Genomic DNA, 23,031 nt, shown 5'->3' with positions numbered 1-23,031 from the left:
GTCAGCCACTCATCCACCTGTTCAGGGTGGACAGGAGTGCTGGTCCGGTGTGACTCTCTACTTTCAGGCAAGTCAACCCCAAGACGGCGTGACACTGCCGTATCCGGGATGTGGAACAGTACCTGGGGAGCTGGGGGGGGGGGGGGGGGGGGTGCCGTTGATGTGGAGCAAGACGCAGCAGCAGAAGAGGACTCAGCCAAGGAGGTTATGGAAGAGGATGGAGTAGGAGGAGTAGAGGAGGTGACAGCAGGCCTGCCTGCAAGTCGTGGCAGTGTCACCAACTCCTCTGCAGAGCCACGCATTCCATGCTTGGCAGCTGTCAGCAGGTTTACCCAATGCGCAGTGTAGGTGATATATACCTGCCCTGACCATGCTTTGCAGACCAGGTATCAGTGGTCAGATGGACCCTTGCCCCAACACTGTGTGCCAGACATGCCATTACTTCCTTTTGCACAATCGAGTACAGGTTGGGGATTGCCTTTTGTGCAAAGAAATTTCCTTCCACTGTGGTGTCCCAATAGCTACAAATTTTTGAACGCCTCAGACTCCACCAGCTTGTATGGTAAAAGCTGGCGGGCTAAGAGTTCAGTCAAGCCCTCTGTCAGACGCCGGGCAAGGGGGTGACTTTGTGACATTGGCTTCTTACGCTCAAACATGTCCTTGACAGACACCTGACTGTGGGCAGATGAGCAGGAACTGCTCAAGGCAAGAGACAGAGGGGTGGGTGGTTGAGAGGGGGCAAGGAGGACAGCAGTGGTTAACGTGGCTGAAGATGCTGGACCAGGAGGAGGATGGCGGCTTTGAGTTTGTGAGCTGCTTGTACTCATGTGTTGATCCCATAGGCGTTTGTGATGTGCGATCATGTGCCTTCGCAAAGCAGTTGTACCTAGGTGGGTGTTGGACTTCTCACGACTCAGTTTCTTTTGGCACAGGTTGAAAATGGTATCGCTGTTGTCAGAGGCAGACACACAAAAAAAATGCCACACTGCTGAGCTCTGCAATGACGGCATTCTGGTGGTGGCAACAGCATGCGTTGATTGGTGTGCTGTTGGGCTGACCCCGGGTGCCGTTGCATGCTGTCTGACTGTGCCACTAGCTCCTTGTGACGACCTCCCCCTGCTTCCAACTCGTCTCCTCCTCCTCCTCCTCTCTGTCTCCGCATCTGAACTTTCCCCCTGTTCTTCTTCCCTTCTAGCGGGCACCCACGTGACATCCACGGACGCATCGTCATCATCAACCGCTTCACTTGTATCTGACAACTCAGCAAAGGATGCAGCAGCGGGTACAACATCCTCATCATCACACCGTACGTGTGTAATGCTGCCTGACTGAGACATATCCCTGTTATCTACATCCTCTGGCAATAATGGTTGCGCATCACTCATTTCTTCCAACTGATGTGTAAATAACTCCTCTGACAGATCAAGTGAAGCGGCTGTGGTGCTAGTGTTGGTGGTGGCGGCAGGCTGGCGAGTGGTAACTTGAGAGGTGCCCAAAGCTAAGCTGGAGGAGGATGGTGCGTCAAGGTTCCGAGCGGAAGCTGTAGAAGATTGGGTGTCCTGTGTTAGCCAGTCAACTAGGTCCTCAGAACTTTTCAAGTTCAGGGTACGTGGCCTCTGAACACTGGGCATTATTCTAGGGCCAAAGGGAATCACAGCACCACGACCACGACGGCCCCTGCGAGGTGGCCTGCCTCTGCCTGTCATTTTTTTTTCGATTAGTGGTACTATGCGTGCAAGCTACTGTGACAACAGATATGAGTGGCACTGGTGTGACACTGTGCCCTGGCAGGCCCTGAAACGCACACTCGTGAAGGAAACTGACTGCTATTATATTACAGTCCAAAAAGTTTAGTTTTTTTTAAATGCAAGCTATTGGGACACCAGTGAGTGAGTGGTGGCACTGGGCAAGTGGGCACAGTATATGCTGTGAGCCTGACACACAGGCTGGCAGGCAGGCAACTGCAATTACATGAAACAGAAAAAAAAGCAGACTGATGTTCTAGCCCTAAAAAGGGCTTTTTGGGGTGCTGTCCTTACAGCAGAGATCAGATGAGTCCTTCAGGACTGTAGTGGACACTGAATACACTAGCCTAGCTATCAATTTCCCTATCAAATCAGCAGCAGCTACACTGTCCCTACTCTCACTAAGAATGCAGCTTCACAATGAATGTTAAATGGATGCCGTCCAGGAGGTGGGAGGGTCTGGGAGGGAGGGTCTGCTGCTGATTGGCTGAAATGTGTCTGCTGACTGTGAGGTACAGGCAGGGTCAAAGTTTACTCAATGATGACGAATAGGGGGCGGACCGAACAGCGCATGTGTTCGCCATCCGTGGCGAACGCGAACAAGCGATGTTCGCCAGAAACTATTCGCCAGCGAACAGTTCGGGACATCACTACTGCTAATCATCAAGAAGTTTAATATGATGGCTCCTACAGGTGTGTTTTGGCTAAGCTTAACTTGCAGCCTTAGATGTTTGGCACACACTTCTTTCAAATGGCACACATTAACTCCTCACATTACCTGCCTCGTACATATCTTCTCTGTATTATTAAAAAAAAAAAAAAAAAAGCAGACTAAGCAAGTTTCATATTTAAATCCTAACTGGCCTTCTACTGACCATCACAATGCCGGTAAAATATATTGTACCTAAGAGGTCACACAATTCCACAGCTGTTTCTGAACAACACGTGCTAAGCTTTAATTTCATGGGTTCAGGAGAACTAATATGTCTTTGTGTTCTGCACTTAAAACAACCTGCCTATCCTATTTTCATTTATAGCCTGCATAGGCACTGCATTGCAGCACAAAGAATATTCATCACTGTTCTTTCATTGCATTAGATGTAGCAGCATTGTGAACCAGCTTTTGGACGAGCAAGATCAAAGTAATGACACACAGTAGCGCTATTATTCTATGGGTGTTAACGTTTTTACACCTGCACTGCAGCCACAAATATCTCAAGTACACAGTGTTCTCCCAGACGTAGAACATAGGACATTTGTGTTTTGGTAGATGCTTAGGTAATTGTATGTGAGATTGTTACGCTCCTGAAAGAGAAGGGTTGTACAAAAAGAATTATTACCAGATGATAAATATCTCTTTGCTTGGCTGGATTTCAACTTCCCATTCTCTTGAAGTAATTTAACAGCAGTATAAAATATATTCTTTATCTCTTCTGCTACCGCTTGCCATTTCTTCACATTTGCAGAGCTTGTTGAAGAATCTGTCTGAAATAAAGGCACAGTGAAAATAATGTAACGTGAGAATTATCATGTACTGAAGTATTATCAAATTCTGGAGGCTGGAAGTTACAGATGTTGTTATGTATCTTTTAAAAATATAAATATATTTGTTTAAATATATATATAATACTTATATTTTCCATAGTCTGGAAATCCCCAATCACCTTCCTCTTTGGCCCAGAAATATGATTGTGCCATGTTGCCATTAAAATAGCATATGATGACCCTCTCATTCTTCCAACTGTGAAAAAGTCTTTGCAGATAAAAGTATCCGATTACAGTAGAGAAGGAGAGAGAAGGGAGGGTCCTTAGCACACTGTAGAATTTCTTTAACAATCTTCAATCTACTGTATGGTAGTTACTTGGTGTAGATGTGCTTACTCCACTATGCCCATATTTGGACATTACCTTTTACATTCAAGTTGAATTATTAGAATATTGTTATTTACTTATTTTTTGTCATGCCTGCTTTATATAACAACAATTATATTTTAGTTTCAATGCTAATATTTTAGACCTTGTTTGGAATATTGGAAAAAATAGATAATATTTCTAAATATCATATCCTTTTTAAAGCACAACTATCCCTCAACAGCTGTGTTAATCTCCATGTATGTGCCACTTTGCTTCCCATGTTTCAGATGAATGTTATGCTACTTTTTTAAGCAACAAGAACTTAGTAGTGAAGGGGTTAATGTCCCCACAAATCCCTTTCTATTTTGCTTCTAGAGAAGGGTTCTTCTGGGTTGGCCAACACTTGGCCAAAGGCTTCTGAATTTCTTCTGTTTAGTACTCAGACTGCCTGATACAAGAACAATATCACACTGTACTACATTATTGATTTATTGGTTTGTCCAGACACCAAGGCTATGGTTCTGCATGATACATAGTGTTCTCCAGTAGAGAGCTGGATTAATGCTGCTTTACACAGAGACTATTAAAAATGGGGGAGATCGGAGAGGGGCCAGACAGTGTAATGCAATTACAAAAAGAGAAGTCCTGCGCTTAGTCCCATTACTACTGGGCCAGCAGCAATGACTACAATACACATCAGCCCCAATATATAGTAAAAACCAAAGAAAAGAAAATGTTACTTGCGCTTTCTCCTTAATCCCTATGTATATTTAGACAAATGGAGGTCATTTAGTTGCTCCAATGGCCATTGGAGGGAATGCCCACCTGCCAACGTCAAGGCAGACCCCCCTAAGCGGGTCCTAACACTGACCCTTCAGCCTGCTTCCTTGAGGGGTGTATATAAAAAATACCCCTTTCTGTCTCATTAGAGATATCTTTGCCAGAAGCTCAAGGAAGCAGGCTGAAGGGTCAGTGTTAGGACCCGCTTAGGGGGGTCTGCCTTGACGTTGGCAGGCAGGCATTCCCTCCAATGGCCATTGGAGCAACTAAATGACCTCCATTTGTCTAAATATACATAGGGATTAAGGAGAAAGCGCAAGTAACATTTTCTTTTCTTTGGTTTTTACTATATATTGGGGCTGATGTGTATTGTAGTCGTTGCTGCTGGCCCAGTAGTAATGGGACTAAGCGCAGGACTTCTCTTTTTGTATTTGTATTTACTTTGTATCACACAGCCTGGTTACAATGCTGCTGCCCATCCCATGTGTTCCCTATTAAGGGTTAATAAGTAAAGGGGTGTATATAAAAAATACCCCTTTCTGTCTCATTAGAGATACCTTTGCCAGAAGCTCAAGGAAGCAGGCTGAAGGGTCAGTGTTAGGACCCGCTTAGGGGGGGTCTGCCTTGATGTTGGCAGGCGGGCATTCCCTCCAATGGCCATTGGAGCAACTAAATGACCTCCATTTGTCTAAATATACATAGGGATTAAGGAGAAAGCGCAAGTAACGTTTTCTTTTCTTTAGTGTAATGCAATTACCTACAACCTAAAGGTAGCGAATAATCTTCTTTGCCAATGGTTTGTTGCCACAAAGCATTTCTGAGGGTTATTTACTAAAAAGAGAATTCCAAGTGAGTTCAAAGTTAAGTCCAGAGTAACTGACGTGAAAGCATAGCTGATCATGTCCCCTGAAATGGGCAGCACAAACACATAAATTGGTGATGTGCAAGGTGTGATGCCAAACATCCAATGTGATAGAGCTTTGCAAGCAATCTGCCCATGTTAATCCCTGAGTGTGGTTGGCCACTTATCTACCAGTAAGTCTGATATGCTGGAGTCAGTGTTACTTATGGACAGGTCCTTCCTTACCTTTTCTGGGTGGTATGTAAAAGCCTTTAAAGGAACACTATAGTCACCTAAATTACTTTAGCTAAATAAAGCAGTTTTAGTGTATAGATCATTCCCCTGCAATTTCACTGCTCAATTCACTGTCATTTAGGAGTTAAATCACTTTGTTTCTGTTTATGCAGCCCTAGCCACACCTCCCCTGGCTATGATTGACAGAGCCTGCATGAAAATAAAACTGGTTTCACTTTCAAACAGATGTAATTTACCTTAAATAAATTGTATCTCAATCACTAAATTGAACTTTAATCACATACAGGAGACTCTTGCAGGGTCTAGCAAGCTATTAACATAGCAGGGGATAAGAAAATCTTAATTAAACAGAACTTGCAATAAAGAAAGCCTAAATAGGGCTCTCTTTTCAGGAAGTGTTTATGGAAGGCTGTGCAAGTCACATGCAGGGAGGTGTGACTAGGGTTCATAAACAAAGGGATTTAACTCCTAAATGGCAGAGGATTGAGCTGTGAGGCTGCAGGGGCATGTTCTATACACCAAAACTGCTTCATCAAGCTAAAGTTGTTCACGTGAATATAGTGTCCCTTTAAGGGCCTTCTTGCTTTTCTGTGTTTTAACCTATCTATTTTAATGACCTTCCTGATGCCTATAATTCTTAAACTTAGTTACTGTTTCACTTTCATGTTTTCTGGAAGCTCAGTTACTGTAGTTTTACAAACATGTTGATATTTGCTTTATGTCTGCCTTTGTTTTCTATCCCTCTGGAGTGATTTTCCATTAAGCCTTGCTACTATAAGGTCCAGAATATAAGGTTTTCAGGAATTCAGTTTCCTAACAGATTTAATGCCTGTGTTCATTCGTGTATAGAAACGTATCGGGATCAAAAACAAAAAGCTGTGTCTCGGGAGAGCTCATTATCTTCTCTCGTTATTAATTAACAACAGAAACTTTCCCATACAAGTATTACTGAAATATAGATAAGAAAACTGTGCTGATTAAAATAAGGAAATAAAATATACTTAATAACCCCCCTCACCCCCCAAAACTGCGAACAACTGGGATACATCCAAAATGGTTTGATGTAAACACAAAAAAGTGAGATAAATGATAGTAAAATTAATGAACAGATCTTTTTTCTTTTTACAAATATCATTGTTCTGACACCTTAATGGCACTAATGGTTACTGTTGATTACAAATAATTGTCTCTTCAATTAAAAATGGAAATGTACATACAGAATGGTACGAGGTTAAAAGGCTCTAGCTAGAGACAGAATACAGTCAATTAGATATTATTCAGTAATGTGACTGCTATGTTTGCTAACTAGATAAGCCATTAAAAGGAAATCTGACTGGTTTTATAAAGTGCTGTAGAAAGGTGAGATTTCACGATCAGAGGAATAGCGAGATACGCTGTACATATTCTCAGTGCTGGCACAGGTAGACAATGAACAATATCATGCTGTTAACATTCCTTCGTTTAAAGGCAAAGCTCAAAAGCAAACTCTATGGTCAGTGGAGGAAATACTGACTTACGTTACATCTGGGCCGCAAGTGACACAAAACACATTCTTTATACTTATTATTCAACACTTATAATAATGTTACCGTTTACTGACTGACTCAGAGGGACAGCATGCATGCGCATGACACACAAAAGAAGCAATCCTTATTGAAATCAACACAGAACTAATGTTCGCACCAATGATAGAGTGCCTGTGTAGAAACAACAGAAACTTGTGTTTACATTACATTTTTACGAGGAAATACCTTGAAAATCCAGAATTTTTATGAAAATTCTATTTTACTTAATTCATCCTGGATTTATTTTTGTTTGTGCGTTACTTTGAAACACAACAACAAAGAGATAGCAATCTAAGAAAGTGTTATAGCTCAACAATGGGCTCTGACGAAATGCATAATTCTGATTTATATAAATGTGAAATTATAACACTCTTAGGTCCTTCACAACATGAGATTAGGCAAATCCACTTAGATCCTGACCTGCTTTAAGTCTTGTACGTAGCTCACCATTCAAAAAACTGAACTTTTTAATGTTGTTTTGTGAATTGTGAGCTACGAACAGACTTAAAGCATGAGCTGGTCTATCAGTGTCGCCCAGTCTAGGGCTTCCTGTTTGATGCCTTAGATCAGGGGTAGGCAACCTTCGGCTCTACAGATGTTTTGGACTACATCTCCCATAATGCTTTTACAGCCATATTGCTGGCAAAGCATCAAGGGAGATGTAGTCCACAACATCTGTAGAGCCGAAGGTTGCCTACCCCTGCCTTAGATGATGAATCGAAGGGAAGGGGTAGAGCTAAAGGTTGCTGGACTAACGACTTTCAAAGATGGCTAAACCACTTGAGGTAAACCGGCACCTGCGACCTACCTGCATTATAACAACTCCTTTCTGATGAAGTTATAGTGCTGGGAGTGTCACTTTAAATGAGCTGTGTAACTCCTTAGCCTGCCTTGCCCACTGTAATTCTACTAATAGGTTTATTAATATGTTGTGGGCAAATTTATTTTTCAGAACAGAATGAACTGATATCGACTAAAGTGAACTTACAGGGTTGTTATGATTCTTCAGCATTTCTGCTTTGGATCTGAGGTAATAGGCTGGAGGAACTGCATTCTCGTCTCTGCAATACCATTCTTCTAGAATCCTTGTTTCCAGTTTGGCTTCAATAGCAGCATCCAGGATCATTTCAAATTCTGATGATTCAACCTCCCCAGGTATCCGAATGGTTCCATATTTTTCTCCAAGTAGACCCTGTGTATTAGCATTAACATAGTTTAGTTCAACATTCCCTTTGAACTTAATCAATTTGATTCAATCAGATTATTCTGAATACATTTCCTAAAATAAATATGAATTAATACAATTGCTGTTCTAAGATAAAATTGCGAAGACAAAAGCATCCAGAAAATATCACTTGCAAGAAACGATTTTAAATAAAAAATATACAATTTTAAAGTCAGGAAATGTGCTAAAATAATTCATAGTTTTATTTTTATATGTTTGCACATGAAGGTTATAAACAAGTAAGTCATTCATAAATTACAGATAGTGATAAATACACAAATATAATTGTTACATTGGCAAGAAAATGTACCGGTATATGAACCGGTATTTGTCATAAAATCTGGTTTGATGTTCATATACGTTTTAGTCATCAATAAAATCATTCTGTTTTAACTGATAACACACAATTTATTGTATTGTTCTTATACATATTCAATATATTGTAATAATTTAATATTCACAGTATAGGATGGAAAAGTATGTGAAACCCTAGACCAGGTTTAGGCAACCTTTGGCATTCAAGATATTGTGGACTACATCTCTTTTGATCCCTTGCAGAATTATGGCTAAGAAAGATGTAGTCCACAGCATCTGGATTGCTGAAGGTTGCCTACTCCTGCCCCAGGCTAATGACTTAATCAAAAGCTAATTAGAGTTGGAAATTGGCAAACCTGTTGTCCAGTTAATAAAATGAGATCGGAGGTGAGGGTTAGAGCCAATATAATTTATAAAAAGCACTCAAACATTGAAAGTTTGCTATTCACAAAAAATCAGTTGTTCGTGTAAACAATGCCGAACAATAACAGATCTCTCAGAAGACCTGTGGTCAAGACTTGTTGCATTGTATTAAGATGTTTACAAAGTTATCTCGAAGAGTTTAGACATCTGTTCACTGTTAGACAAACTGTCTAAAGATGGAGAAGGAGTGGTGCAGAGAAGCAGCGAGAACTTTAACTGGCATTGGCACTTTTTTTGTTAGCAATTTATGTGAGGTGGCACCTAACAAATAATATCCAACAGGCTATTATTTGGTGGAAAAAATGGTTGGAGTAAGTTTTCAATCTTTTTTTTTTTTTAACAAATGCCTATTTACTCCTGTCCTAGCAAGGACAGACATATGGTGCAAAATGGGTTAACTGTTTTTCAGCATACCTCTTCCCCAGCTTCAAGCAACCTGGCATATAGGATGTTATGCATGCAGTGATGACCTCTGCCGTGTACTAAGTTGCCGCCTGCTACTGGTGCCTGATTGCTGATTGAAGTGGAGTTAAAACCACTCAGCCTTCTGCCACACAAGTGTCTGGCATGCTGCAGCTCATTTCAAATATAAGTTTGTAGTAAGAGGGAGCATGCATATCCAGGAGTGCGTGTGTACGTTTGTGTGTTTGACTGTCTACGTATGTATGTATGTATGTCTAGGAATGCATGTATCATGTATGTATATCCTGGCATGTGTATGAATGTGTCCAGATGAGGCCCCAGGGAGAGTGCGCAGCTCAGCGGACAGGGGCACATGTATGAGTGTGGGATGGATAAAGCATGATTGGCTATATGCTACATGTGGGAGTGTGAGATGTGAGGAAGTGGGTGGTGACAGATTAGACTGACCTCAGTGCCACTTAGGAGCCGGGCCAGCAACAAGTTTCCCGCCCACCCTCCCTTTGCTGTTTTGTGCCCGGGGGGTTGTCACAGCGAGGCGGGAGTGTGTCCTTGCCAACTAAGGGATGGTTTGGTAGATTAGATGAAAAAGGGGGATAATGGCCGGGTCTCATCCTCCCCCTGCCTCTTATGGTGAACCTGGAGGAGGTACCAGGTTGGACGTGTCCCCACTGGGTTGTAAGTCGACCAGTGGGGAGCATTATGGTTGAGCCCCACAGAGTGGGTGGGGAGCCCTGAAAAGGAAGATGTTTTTATTATGCCGAGGGGGGGAGGTGAGAGCCTTGGGGAAGTTAGATTGGCAAGGACGGTTTCTTTGGTTACTGTATGACTATATGCAAATTGTCTATGTTAATTTATGATAATTATTATTTCGTTATATGTTAAAAGGAGTTATACAGTATTTGGTTGTGTTAATAAATGCTGTGGCCTGTTTTCTCCAAGAAGTTGTCTGTCGTTATTTGAAGGGGTAAGTTATGGTTTTATGGGGGATGAAGGGAATGCTATCCAATGCCCACTACGTACATACATGTGTGTGTTTTGAGTGTATGTCCAGGAGTCTGTGTATGTACAGATGTCAGTGTGGATCAGAAAGAGTGTAATGTTAGGTTATGAATGTATGAATAATTGTTTGTATTTATATTTGAATTAGAATAGAATATTGGGTTAGAATGACACTTAGAGTTAGAACCACATTTGTCATTTTTCAGCTTGTTTATGTCATTTAGTGGTGATAGCAATCAACCAAAATTAAACAAAGAAAGAGAAAAAGAGGAGCAATGCATGGGATCACTGTTTAGTGAATCTATATGCAACTTTTAAAATATTAAAAGAAAAAAAAAACTGTTTATCCTGAGGTGTGATTAAAAATAAGAGTAAGCTAATTAGAAAACCATTTTAGGAAGTTCGACTTTTTTTTTCTGAGGCATATGATATGATATCACTCACAAAACACTAAAGATTAATATCTTAATAACATTAGGGCGTTCCATGCCGTGCTCAAAATAGTGGGTTTTAATATCTTTAGGACAACATGGTACGTTCTATAGTTCTGGTGTGAGCAGGGATTTAACAATAGGGTTCCTGATATCTGGGGCTCATCTCTGTCAGCTGGAATCATATTCAGTGGTCCCAGACTGACTGAAAAGCTGTCAAACTGAGTGTTGCATATAGTCTTCTAAATTAATTTAAATCACTGTGTGATTAGAAGGGACAGCATGAGAGAGCTGCAGCATGAGAGGGAGATCTCCCTTAAATGTTATGTTTACACTGTAGATAGCTCTCTCAGACACATTTTGAAATTTAGTTGTGAGAGCTGTGTATCATCCTGGACATTTTGTAATCCTGAGGCCTTTCAGGGGTTCTAGCCTGGGTCTGCCCCTCCCCGTGCCCAAGTCCATGTAACTTTTCACCTTTACATAAAAGTTCAGTTTACTCTCCAAATGTGTTGATTTAAAATGAAAGACTTTATTTAGCAACATAATTCCCATTTTAATAGGCCACGATGAATGCACTAAAATACACAGTTTTGGGAAATGCCTGCATTTGGCTGGGGATACACAGGTTTTTTTTTTTTTTGGTATAGCAAGGTGGCAAAGAGTGGGTAGAGAATATACCAAAGACAGCTTCCCATTCCTTCATAACATACATTTATTGCACATTGAGCAATAAACAACAATCTAGGGCACGGTTCTAAAATAGAATCAGTCAACACGTTTATTTTACAGTCTTTATTACCAGATTTCTTTCTTCCCAGTATCCAATTTCTCCACTACCTCACTTCATAAACTGCTAACAATGGTACACCAAGGACACTGCTGCTGCCTACTACACCTCATCACTAAAAGGTCTCTTTCAGTGCTGCTCCCAAAACACCATCTTTTATCACTCAGTAAAGTACCTAAGTTGTCTTGTGATTTTAGTTAGAAATAGATGAAAATTGAAAAAAGAAAGAGTAGGAAAGAATAGAAGAAGAAGGGATTGGGAAGAGCGACACTTTAATATGGTATTCTGTGTACTATTTCTACTTGACATTTGCTATAAATATAATTTATTTATTTTTTATATTGCGTCAAAGTCTGTCAAATGCTGATTGATTCAAATTTGAATCTAATTGAAGGGACCAAATAGTGCTGTTAATAATATTAAATATGTTTAAAAATGCTTGTCTGGTAAAGATGTGCTAATGATCATATTAAGATGCATGCATCAATTTGGGCTTACCACTATAATTTTTGCAATGGGTTGTTTGCAAAACAAGAGAACAATGAAAAAAACACAAATCAAATTTTCATAATAAGGTAATCAGCGGGCTTCTGTAATAATATATCAATATACCTAATTATGTAAAATAAGCCCTGCTATCCTTGGCATTCATTCGTTGAATGGGTTATTCCCTTTTGGAATAATATAAAGAAAAAGGTGGCGGTGATTGCTTAGAATTCCATTGGTCATTATGCCATCATTAAACTAACACAAATCAAAACCATCCAGCATAAACTATAATAATCCTGGATTATACACAGACAGCCCACTCTACTACTTTGATACTTTGTATCGATTTCTCTATGTCACTGCATCGCCCCCAAATGACTCCTGCAGCATTCCATATTTATAAAAGAAAAGGACAATGCATACACCCCCCACATTGGATAATTACAGTAACTGCTTACATATAAAACATCTTTCTCCCTGCTAATGAGTACAAATTCACCTTCTACGAAACATTATGCACGGTGGAGGGACCAAGTACCGGCCTCATCACACTCCTCTATACACAATTGAGCGCACCGACAAGCGAAACACAAACACCCACATATGTGGCACAATGGGAAGCAGACCACAGCAACCCTTAGAAAGCGGGGAATGGCAAGACATCTGGGAGGCAGCAGCAAAGGTCTCCATTTGTGTACTACACCAGGAACAATGCTACAAAACACTAATGAGGTGGTACACCACACCAGTCAAACTCCTCAGAATGGGTAAAACAACTACAGACATGTGCTGGAGAGGGTGCGGGGACAAAGGGACGTACCTCCACATGTGGTGGACATGCCCAAAAGCAAAAAATTTCTGGGATGAGATAGCCAAACTCCAAACAGAAGTGCTACACAAACACGTCCAACCGGACCCAGGGGCATTCCTTATCGCAAAGCCACTTGATGCCCTGACACACAGGGAACAAAAACTCTTCAACAAAATAAATTTAGCTGCCAGACGAGCCATGGCACAGACGTGGTTACACACCGACTTACCCCCAATGGATAGAGTGACTAGCAATATAAAAGAGGCCCACCTCATGGACAAACTCACAGCACAACTCAGAGACACTTATCCATTATTTCTCAAAACCTGGGAGCCTTGGGAAGACTACACTAACCGCTGAATGACATAAACTTATACAAACACAAACCTGGGAGCTTTGCCTACACACGTAGGCAGACAGCAGTAACTCCGACTGCCATCAGCAGACCCACCCCCCTCATACCATACCTCTCCCCACCCCTTCTTTCTCTTTCTTTCTTACCTCTCACGTTTCTCTTCTTCTGAAAATAGAAAATTCATGCCTCAACTTCAGCACCTTCGACTGAGGCATAGGTACAGAACAATGAAATACAGATAAGAAGCAACCCTACGTAGCAATGCTCAGAAATTGTAACTATGTACTAACAACGGCACTACCAAAGTAAACCTAAATAGCCGAATTAGTAATGCCATACCTCTTTGTGCATGTCTTGCAATGTACCTTTAACAGATACCCATGTATAAACAACTTGATATGCTTCCCTGTATACTCGACTGTAAACGTATAATGCTTTTTTTTGTACCAAATATGTGCACGACTTGACAAATAAAGAATTGAAAAAAACCCAAAAAACATCTTTCTAATTTTGTCCCCCATGACATATCCTCCAGTTCCCTTTCCATTTTCCTGGCAGACCAGTGAATATGTATTCCAAGGACAGACCAGATTAGATGCAAATATTTAAGGGCGAGAGTGTAAGGTTACTCTTATTAGAGGAATTGGGGGTAACCCCTAACTGTATCAATTGTATGTATGAAAGGAAAAAGAAATTAGGGATAAAAAGACAGAAAATCCCTATAGAAAAAGGAGCACAACAAAAATAAAACGTAACGTTTATTAAAATCCTTGTATTCCAGGTACACGCACATTTTATTGCACCTCTATCAACACCCAACACTTTACAACATTGCTGTAGAACATTCAGGCATGCTTTGAGTCTGATAATACTGGAAGCACAGAGATATGTGCACTGGTAGAATGCATACATATCTTGCTCCACCAGTTATTGGCTCGCCAAGAAAGTTCTACAAATTCCTTTTGTAATTGCAGAAATTTTGTGATGCCCACAGAGGGGAGACATATCGGTTTAATATCATTTAAGAAATAGAAGGCATATAAATAGGGATAGTGTGGGAACATTGTTTCATCTGCAAATAAGACAAGAGGATGGCAATCCAATGTGTTGCACTCGAGCCCTGTATATATATTATTTTTTTAAATTATTTTAAGATCAACTCAGCAAATGTAATATCTCATTGCTGCCATACTACACCCTAGAGACACAACATTACTAACTTATCGGGCATAAGACAATAATTGTTCTATTTTCTCCATACGGAGTAATGATTTAAGGATTAGTAGTGTCGTACTTGGAATAAAAATACAGATTTCTGTTCTTGTAATAGCTTTAAAACCCCTTGACAATCAAATTAATTTTTCTCTGCACGCAGTCTACTTAAATGTACTATCTACTTGGGTTTTAAATATCACCTGTATGGTAATACCTGTTATTTGTTTTACAAATCCTCTTCTGTCTATTACAGTTCCTTTATGTTATATGAAGACAAATAAATCCCTGTATTGTTCAAATGTCTTTTTTTTTGCCTGGTTTTAATTTATATGGGTATTATGTATATCTAAAATGACTTGGAACTGACCTTATTTATACACTCAAATAGAGTAAAAAATACATTTATTGAAAAAGTACAGACAAATATATCACAGAAAAGAAAATAGCATTCAAATAAGGTCTGGACTTTAATTTTATCATTTTTTATGTGGCTGTTTTTTTTAGCTATTTTTTCATAGACATATTTTTCATCCGCAAAAGTTATTTTCTTTTCTGTGATATATTTGTCTGTACTTTTTCAATAAATGTATTTTTTACTCTATTTGAGTGTATAAATAAGGTCAGTTCCAAGTCATTTTAAGAGAGGGGTTTATTTTATTTTTATGCATCTGCCGTTTATTATATAGGTTGTTAGGTCTCCTATCTATTTACCCCAATCTCTTTTATCTACATTGAATCAGCGCTCCACTAAAATTATTTTTTACATATTATGTATATCTAGCAATATTAATTTTATATCATAGTGCCATTTTTAGGAATTTGCATTTTTAAAAATACCACCAGATTCATTTAAACATCCACAATTAGGTTGTTTTTAATCTATTTTTTATCATTCCTACTCTGTAACAAATCAAAAGAAATGGTTTTCTGCACCTTGCTGAAATACGCCTTAAAATTCCTAAAGTTTTGATGAATTTATGAACATTGTGTCATTTACATTTGTTTTAACATTTTTATACATGCTATTGTTGGTTTATACTTTGTTTACGGGCTAGCTATGTATCCCACGTTACATATAAATGCCATGCTAATTTGTTTAGACAAAAAAAAAAACTTGAATGACAAAAAGACATAAGAATAACATAATTACATACTTGTAGAGATAATAATCCACCCAGATGTTTTAATTATACGTGTAATCTTTTCATGACTAAAGCTGTTTCAGGACGACAATGACTTAAAATAAAATCAGCACTGCATGTCATAATCAATGTTGAAACTGTGTTGCTCCAGGTGTTACATTTAATGTGACCTGCTAAATCACTCTCATGGGATAATATACTAAACTCCGAAGATTTCTATTTAAATCAGAAAAATCCAGGCTAAAATAGCTAACCTGTGACTATAGCAGATTTGGAGAGTGTTTCCAAAGAAGCTATTATTTCTTAATGTTTCCATTAAGATGTCAATGTGCTACATTTCAGGTTTCAAACGGACACTCAAAGCACCAACACCACTTTAACTTAATGAAGCAGTTTTAGCATACTGCATGCACATTCTCTGACATTTAGGAATAAATACCTGTGTCTTTTCTTTATGCAACAATAACTACACATTCTGGCTGCAACTAAAATGGACTTCATACAATTTTCAGTCAGATATTACAGCACAGTGTGTTTATTTCAGAAGCTTGTATTTCCTGTGGTTTTGCTACATACAAGTACACATATATAGACACTGACATTCAGACACATGCACACAGACATGCACAAGCACACACAGACAGGTACTGACACAGGCAGATAGGCAAACAGACACAGGTACAGATAGGCACACACTCATAGACAGGCATGAATAGGTCATATAAATAACAGATATAAAAAACAATATATATATATATTTTTTTTTTTAAATTTATGTTTATTTATTAAACAGGTATTTATTAATTGAAGCAGATCTGACGTTTTTTTCTTGGCAAAGTTTAGCCATTATTAGTACAGTATTAGCCTTATGATACTGCGTGGTAGGGGCTCAGAATTAGGTCAGTTCTGCCACGTCCCCAAAATCCCTCCCATATCTCCACTGCAGCTCCCAAAGGAAAAGTTCCCACTGAGTGCTCAAAGCTGATCGCTCCTTAAATGCCAGGCCTAGGGCAGGATGGGCTGATTTGCTTTCCATGCAGTAAGGGTATAGTACACCAAGCCTTGCCCTGCCGCATTCCGTTACCGACTTCTAATGATATGCAGTCTAAAATATTTGTGGCACAATATTCAGTCTGGAGCACCCCTAGCCCCCTAGCAATGCACCTGTCTCCTGTTCTGTTAATTAAAAGTTCATCACACACAAGCTGCTGTTGCAGGCGATTAGCAGAGCATTAGATAAGAAATTCTAAATTAAACACTGTGCAAGCTAAAAATGTAAAAATCTAACAGATATACTAGCATTTAATATCAGTCCAGAAAAGCATAGACTTATATAAGCCTCATGTCAATGCTTTACAGACCTAGCAATACTCCAACAAGTAAGAAAACTAAACTTTATGATGCATTGTGCATATTGTGAAGCCACAGAGGGTTTTAATATCTACACGCCGATGAGTTTTAGCAATTGGATCAATGTTCCATAACATCAACTGATTGAATAAGATGTGAGAACAAGGGTGATAGAAGGACAGAAACTTATAAAGAGACATTTGGAAACATCTCTACAAATCTCTACAATTTTTTTCTTTTTGAAGGACAAACTTTATTTTTTTCTTTACTTCTGTGCTTCTAACCTACGACAGCTGTTCCTGACCTGGTATTTAAACATGTTACAGGTCTCGGTCCTGTAAATGGATCTAATATGAAATTCAATAGGATAACAATGGGAAATAACTAACGGCATAAAAAGATGGGACGCATAACAAAGTTAGAAACAGACATGGTATTGATGTTAGCACCCTTGACAAAGGGCATCATTAAGGGCATTCAAACTATCATTAGTAAATGACAGATCCTTGTAAAAGATTAAAGAACCTGTTGAAATTAAAATACCTCCTCCTCCTGCTGCCTCTATTTGAGCATTTCACTAACGTAATTTATTGCAACTACTAGCTGATTTTCTCTAAAAACACTCCGGGAAATGTCTCTCTCATAGAGTAATTATTTTCCCCTTGTTAATTCTGGAAGAAATTTAATAAAAAAATGAACAGATACTAATGGACAATTCCTACAAAAGCCCTGAACAGCTCCTCTGAACCTGCAGTTAGTTTTGCCTTATTCCTAGCAATGGTCGGGAAAGGTATATAAATCGTCAACAAAGTGAGTGTTGGAAAATGAAGAATTATCTCGAGATGGTGAATGATATCTAAAGATCAGAGATTTAAAGGACTGAGTATATGGCATAGAAGAATAGTACAGGATTCATTCTTACTGTGCAATTTCCCCATTGTCAAGATTTAGTGTACTAAGGGCACGTTTGTTGTCTACGTCATCATAGCAACCTGGTCTGTATAAATTCTAAAATAGAACATCCCACTCTTTTAGTCACCAAAGAGTTGTATAAAACTGCATATGAAAAACAAGTAGCATATTTCATTCAAGTTCATTTGATTGGAAACTGAGCCACCTTCTGTTGGAATTGGGCAGTTATGAATCGTAAAATAAAGGTTTTCCAAGTGCCGACTCACCACAGACTCTCTGTCTAGGGGTTGATTCACACTTTTTAAGTCACAGAATAAGTAAAAAAAAACGCTTCTTTTTAATATATTTGCAGTTTAGCTTAAAAGTCTTTATTACTGTATGTAAGTGAATGGAAGTCTAAACCAAAGCATTACATCAGACAAGAGCATTAAAGGGACAGTATAGTCACCAAAATAACTTTAGATCATACCCTTGCAGTTTTACTGCTCAAGTATCTGCCATTTAGGAGTTAAATCACTTTAGTCTCTATTAATGTAGCATTATCCACACCTCCCCTGGTGGGATAGGGCTACATAAATAGTGACTGATACAGCCTGCATGCAAACATATTAGTTTCATTTTCAATAAAATAGTATCTTACTTTAAAAGGTTTTATGCCCTACTCTGTATATTGAACTTAAATTACATACAGGAGGCTCCTGCAGGGTCTAGCATGCAAATAACAGATCAGGATTTAAGAAATTCTAGATTAAACAGAGTTAGCAGTAAAGGAAGTGTAAGCAGATTACTCTTTACAGGAAGTGTTTAGGAAGGTTGTGTAAGTCACATGCAGGCAAGTGTGGCTAGGGCTGCCTAAACAAAGTGATTTAACTCAGAGAACTGAGCAGTGAGACTGCATAGGCATGATCTATACACTAAATTGCTGTTTTGGTGACTATAGAGTCCCTTTAAGTGGCAAGTTGGAGGCTTCAACGTGTAACCAGGTGTAATAAAATATAAACTGGATGCAAGCAAATGTAATACATGTAACAAGGGTATGGTCGAAAACAGGATACCTTTAGGGATGATTACAAAAGAACAAAAAAAGATACATTTACTACAACTGCATGAGGGGCTCCCGCGTCAGATTTTTTCCCATAGTAAAGCATTAGACCCTGCTCACCGCGGGATGGAGGAGGGGGCGGACCCTTGACCCAGTGCCGAAGGACATTGGCGATGGTATAAGTTAAGTAAATAAAGGTTTTTTAACCCTTTCTTTACTGGTGGGGTGGGGGGTGGGGGGGTGGAGTGAGCGAGAGAGGAGGGAGGCAGAGGGATCGATAGTGCCAGAAATACAGCTTTGTATTCCTGGCACTACAGTATCCCTTTAACCCCTTAAGGACACATGACATGTCATGATTCCCTTTTATTCCAGAAGTTTGGTCCTTAAGGGGTTAAACAATATGTAGGCTTCCCTGAACTGGATAAGCAGCCTTATTTAACTTCTTGAGATCTTATTGTAGCTGCAATAGCATGCAAAGCCGTAGATATTAAGGGTATCACGCACAATGCACCCTGTCTGATGTGGTCTACTGCGCCATATCCACACCTTTGACATGTATGAAAATTATCATTAAGGGGAACCTATAGTGTTGAAAATATATATTTTTTTCAAGACTATAGTTTCCCTTCTGTTAGCCTCCCATTGCTATTAAAAAAATGAACAAGTTTAAAAGCTTATTTACCTTGTTTCCAGCTCCTGGACTTCTCCTCTGTTTTCTTTGGATAGCACTGGGCTTTTGCCCATATATGGATATATACTTAACCAATACCCTTTGTTTTTGGATTTTGTTTCAGTGCTATCCACATTGATTTCCGTGCCATGCACTTGGCTTTTGTCATGGTCTCTGCTCCATCTGGACGCCGCCGTACATGTAAGGACCCTGTGCGTCACTCCGGCATCCTTTTTGATGTGCACTGTTGTAACTTGCATCCCTCTTATACACCTTGATGTCTGCGTCATTTATTTGAATCCACAGCAACCCAAGGCAAATGAGCAATAATGGTTGTGCATGTTTTGGCATTATAATTGATGCAAACCAATAGAACTGTTTATTGGTCTATTTAAGGACTCATTTCTTAATGGTCTGTTATGGTCTGTCCCCTGAGTGCATTTTTTGTGTGGTGTGCATCTTCTGGTTTTGATGTGGCTATGTTATCTGTCTGCCTGTCTCAATTTTCACTTTTGCAGGCTGTGTTCTATACAGTTGTAAATTAAGTCCAGCAAATTGTAATAAGGTTACTACCTTTAGTACAGAATTCTCTTTGCCCTTGGTTGCATTATGGAGTATACCTGTGTTGACAGCTTTATAATTAACCCCTTCTTATTTCCTGGAATATCTTGCTAAACCCTGTGGGCACAGCTCATTAACTAACATTCGCTGTAATGTATTTATATTAGATGAATAGTAATAGCTTTGCTTTGCTTTATATCTTAGACGTATATAAATAGCTTTGCTCTAACAAAACCCCCAAACATGGGATTATTCTAGGGGTTATATATCTCCAGATTCTCTTTGAAAAATGCTTGTCTGCTACTTGGATTGAGGCGTTATAACATTCTCATGTTACCATGTACTTTGTCTTTCCGTATATATGAGTTTTGCAATTTATCGTCATCTGGTAATTCTGAATACCACTTAACTACTTAAGCTTTAGTATTTTAAGACTGTACCATACCTTGCTCATTGACCCTGCATATAGTTTTGTGGACCCAGGACATACTTGAAAACGAGAGAAATCTAAATGTATCTTTCCTGGTAAAATATTTTATAAATACAATTATAATATCATGAGGCGTCTGATCTATGAATATTCAAAGCCCACTTTACAGCCCTACACTTGCGCTAACTTATTAAATTAAAATACTTTTACTACACACCACAGAGTCTCTCTGCATAATCTGGAATTCCTGTTAGTATAAATACCCTATCCTCCTCCTTTTAAGAATGTACTTAAATATGCTCTGTTAAACTTTATGTAATGCATGTTAATCATCAACTCTTCTGAAACGTGAAGATATTGTACAGTTCTCAAGAATCTGCTGTCCCACTACACAAATAAATACAAATAGCAAACACAAAGAATAAAGTGGACTTAGATAGACAGATTTAGATTATGTTCCCTGAGCCACACACTCACTGAGACACACACACATTCTCTCACAAATTGCTATTTTTATTTTTATTTAATCCACCCAGCCTCCCTACCTCTTAGAGAGCTGAGTTTATCTTTCCGTGGCATCCAGTGTGTCTCCTCTCAATCTTCCTGCAGTTTATCTCTGCTCCTCTGCGCGCTCTCTGTAGTGATGCCGGTGCTGGAGTGACGTCATGTCACTAAACAGCGCGCAAGGGAGCAGAGAGGAACTCTCCCTAGCGCGCCACGCCTCCATGCTCCCTGCGGCGGCCGGCTTTAATGTTTCTTGAGTGGCTAAGCAAAGGGCTGACAAATGCCAGGTGCCAGGGTGACATGTCTAGTCGCTATGGCGACCTGGAATTTGTCGAGCCCTGTGTATGTATGTGTGTGTATATATATATATATACACACACACACACACATTTTATAACTGCCCCCCTACTTTTGTCCCTGGCCCCTTATGTGCCCCCCAAGTATGAATCCTGGAGACGCCACTGATGTGAAGGCAGTAGCTTGGAAACCTGCACCCTCTTAGGTCTGTCGCCTAGCAGCGGCTGCTCCACTCAACGGACTTATGAGTCTTACAAAAAGTTTATGTATCTAATGTATAAAGTAAAGTATATACATCCAAGAGATAACGATATGGCCAGCGGGAAACCTACTGAGTATACCAATTATTGTCAAATAAGCAAAAATAATAAAGTTTTATTAGACATTACTAAATAATAAAGAGAAACCTCAATCAGTGCTGTACAATAAACACCAAAAATTGTGGATTAAAAATCTGGTACAAGATCAGTGCCAGTGTAATTAATAAATGCAAGCCAATGTAGCCAACAAGTAACTATCAGTAGTGGCAAGTGGGTAATACTGTCAGACTAGAGAGAAACAGACACCAATCGAATAGCTTGGTGATTGATTAGGCAGTCTGTCTCATCCAATGTCAGTTGTTCACTGCAAAAAATCTTATACAGACCGGTCACATTGATCCCTTAGTAGGTTATTCTGACGATAAATACCGCGTCTGTCTTATTTACATGGCAGTGTGATGTTTAATGTATTTAAATACCCTCTATATTCCTTCCTAAAGTCGGTATGGCCGGCAACTGTCTGCAAATAGCTAGACTGCCGGTTACACAGGGGACGAGGAAACCGTCACTATTTCGGGATAGATCAAAAATATGATATTAGTCTGGTAGCTTGATAATCTGTAAGGTAGTCCTGTTCAAAACAGGAGTCTAATATTTTCTAAGTTGGACGTAACCTCCATATTACTGCCGCAGTAATATGGAGGTTACGTCCAACTTAGAAAATATTAGACTCCTGTTTTGAACAGGACTACCTTACAGATTATCAAGCTACCAGACTTACGTCCAACTTAGAAAATATGTTTTGAACAGGACTACCTTACAGATTATCAAGCTACCAGACTAATATCATATTTTTGATCTATCCCGAAATAGTGACGGTTTCCTCGTCCCCTGTGTAACCGGCAGTCTAGCTATTTGCAGACAGTTGCCGGCCATACCGACTTTAGGAAGGAATATAGAGGGTATTTAAATACATTAAACATCACACTGCCATGTAAATAAGACAGACTCTGTATTTATCATCAGAATAACCTACTAAGGGATCAATGTGACCGGTCTGTATAAGATTTTTTGCAGTGAACAACTGACATTGGATGAGACAGACTGCCTAATCAATCACCAAGCTATTCGATTGGTGTCTGTTTCTCTCTAGTCTGACAGTATTACCCACTTGCCACTACTGATAGTTACTTGTTGGCTACATTGGCTTGCATTTATTAATTACACTGGCACTGATCTTGTACCAGATTTTTAATCCACAATTTTTGGTGTTTATTGTACAGCACTGATTGAGGTTTCTCTTTATTATTTAGTAATGTCTAATAAAACTTTATTATTTTTGCTTAT

The 23,031-nt window shown here is 39.3% G+C and overlaps 1 protein-coding gene across 1 annotated transcript in view; it reads right to left on the bottom strand.

Annotated features, from left to right (window-relative positions):
- Positions 1–23,031, bottom strand: part of NWD2 (NACHT and WD repeat domain containing 2) — a 183,206-nt gene that overhangs the window by 27,896 nt on the left and 132,279 nt on the right. The window contains exons 4-5 of the mRNA XM_063457862.1: positions 8,029–8,232; positions 3,086–3,230 (exon numbers count right to left, since the gene is read on the bottom strand). Of these exons, the coding sequence (XP_063313932.1) occupies positions 3,086–3,230; positions 8,029–8,232 (349 nt within the window). The remainder of the gene's footprint in view (positions 1–3,085; positions 3,231–8,028; positions 8,233–23,031) is intronic.

The sequence above is a fragment of the Pelobates fuscus genome, chromosome 6 (genome assembly GCF_036172605.1).
Source record: "Pelobates fuscus isolate aPelFus1 chromosome 6, aPelFus1.pri, whole genome shotgun sequence".
NCBI classification, from domain to species: domain Eukaryota; kingdom Metazoa; phylum Chordata; class Amphibia; order Anura; family Pelobatidae; genus Pelobates; species Pelobates fuscus.
This window is presented reverse-complemented; position numbering and strand designations above follow the sequence as displayed.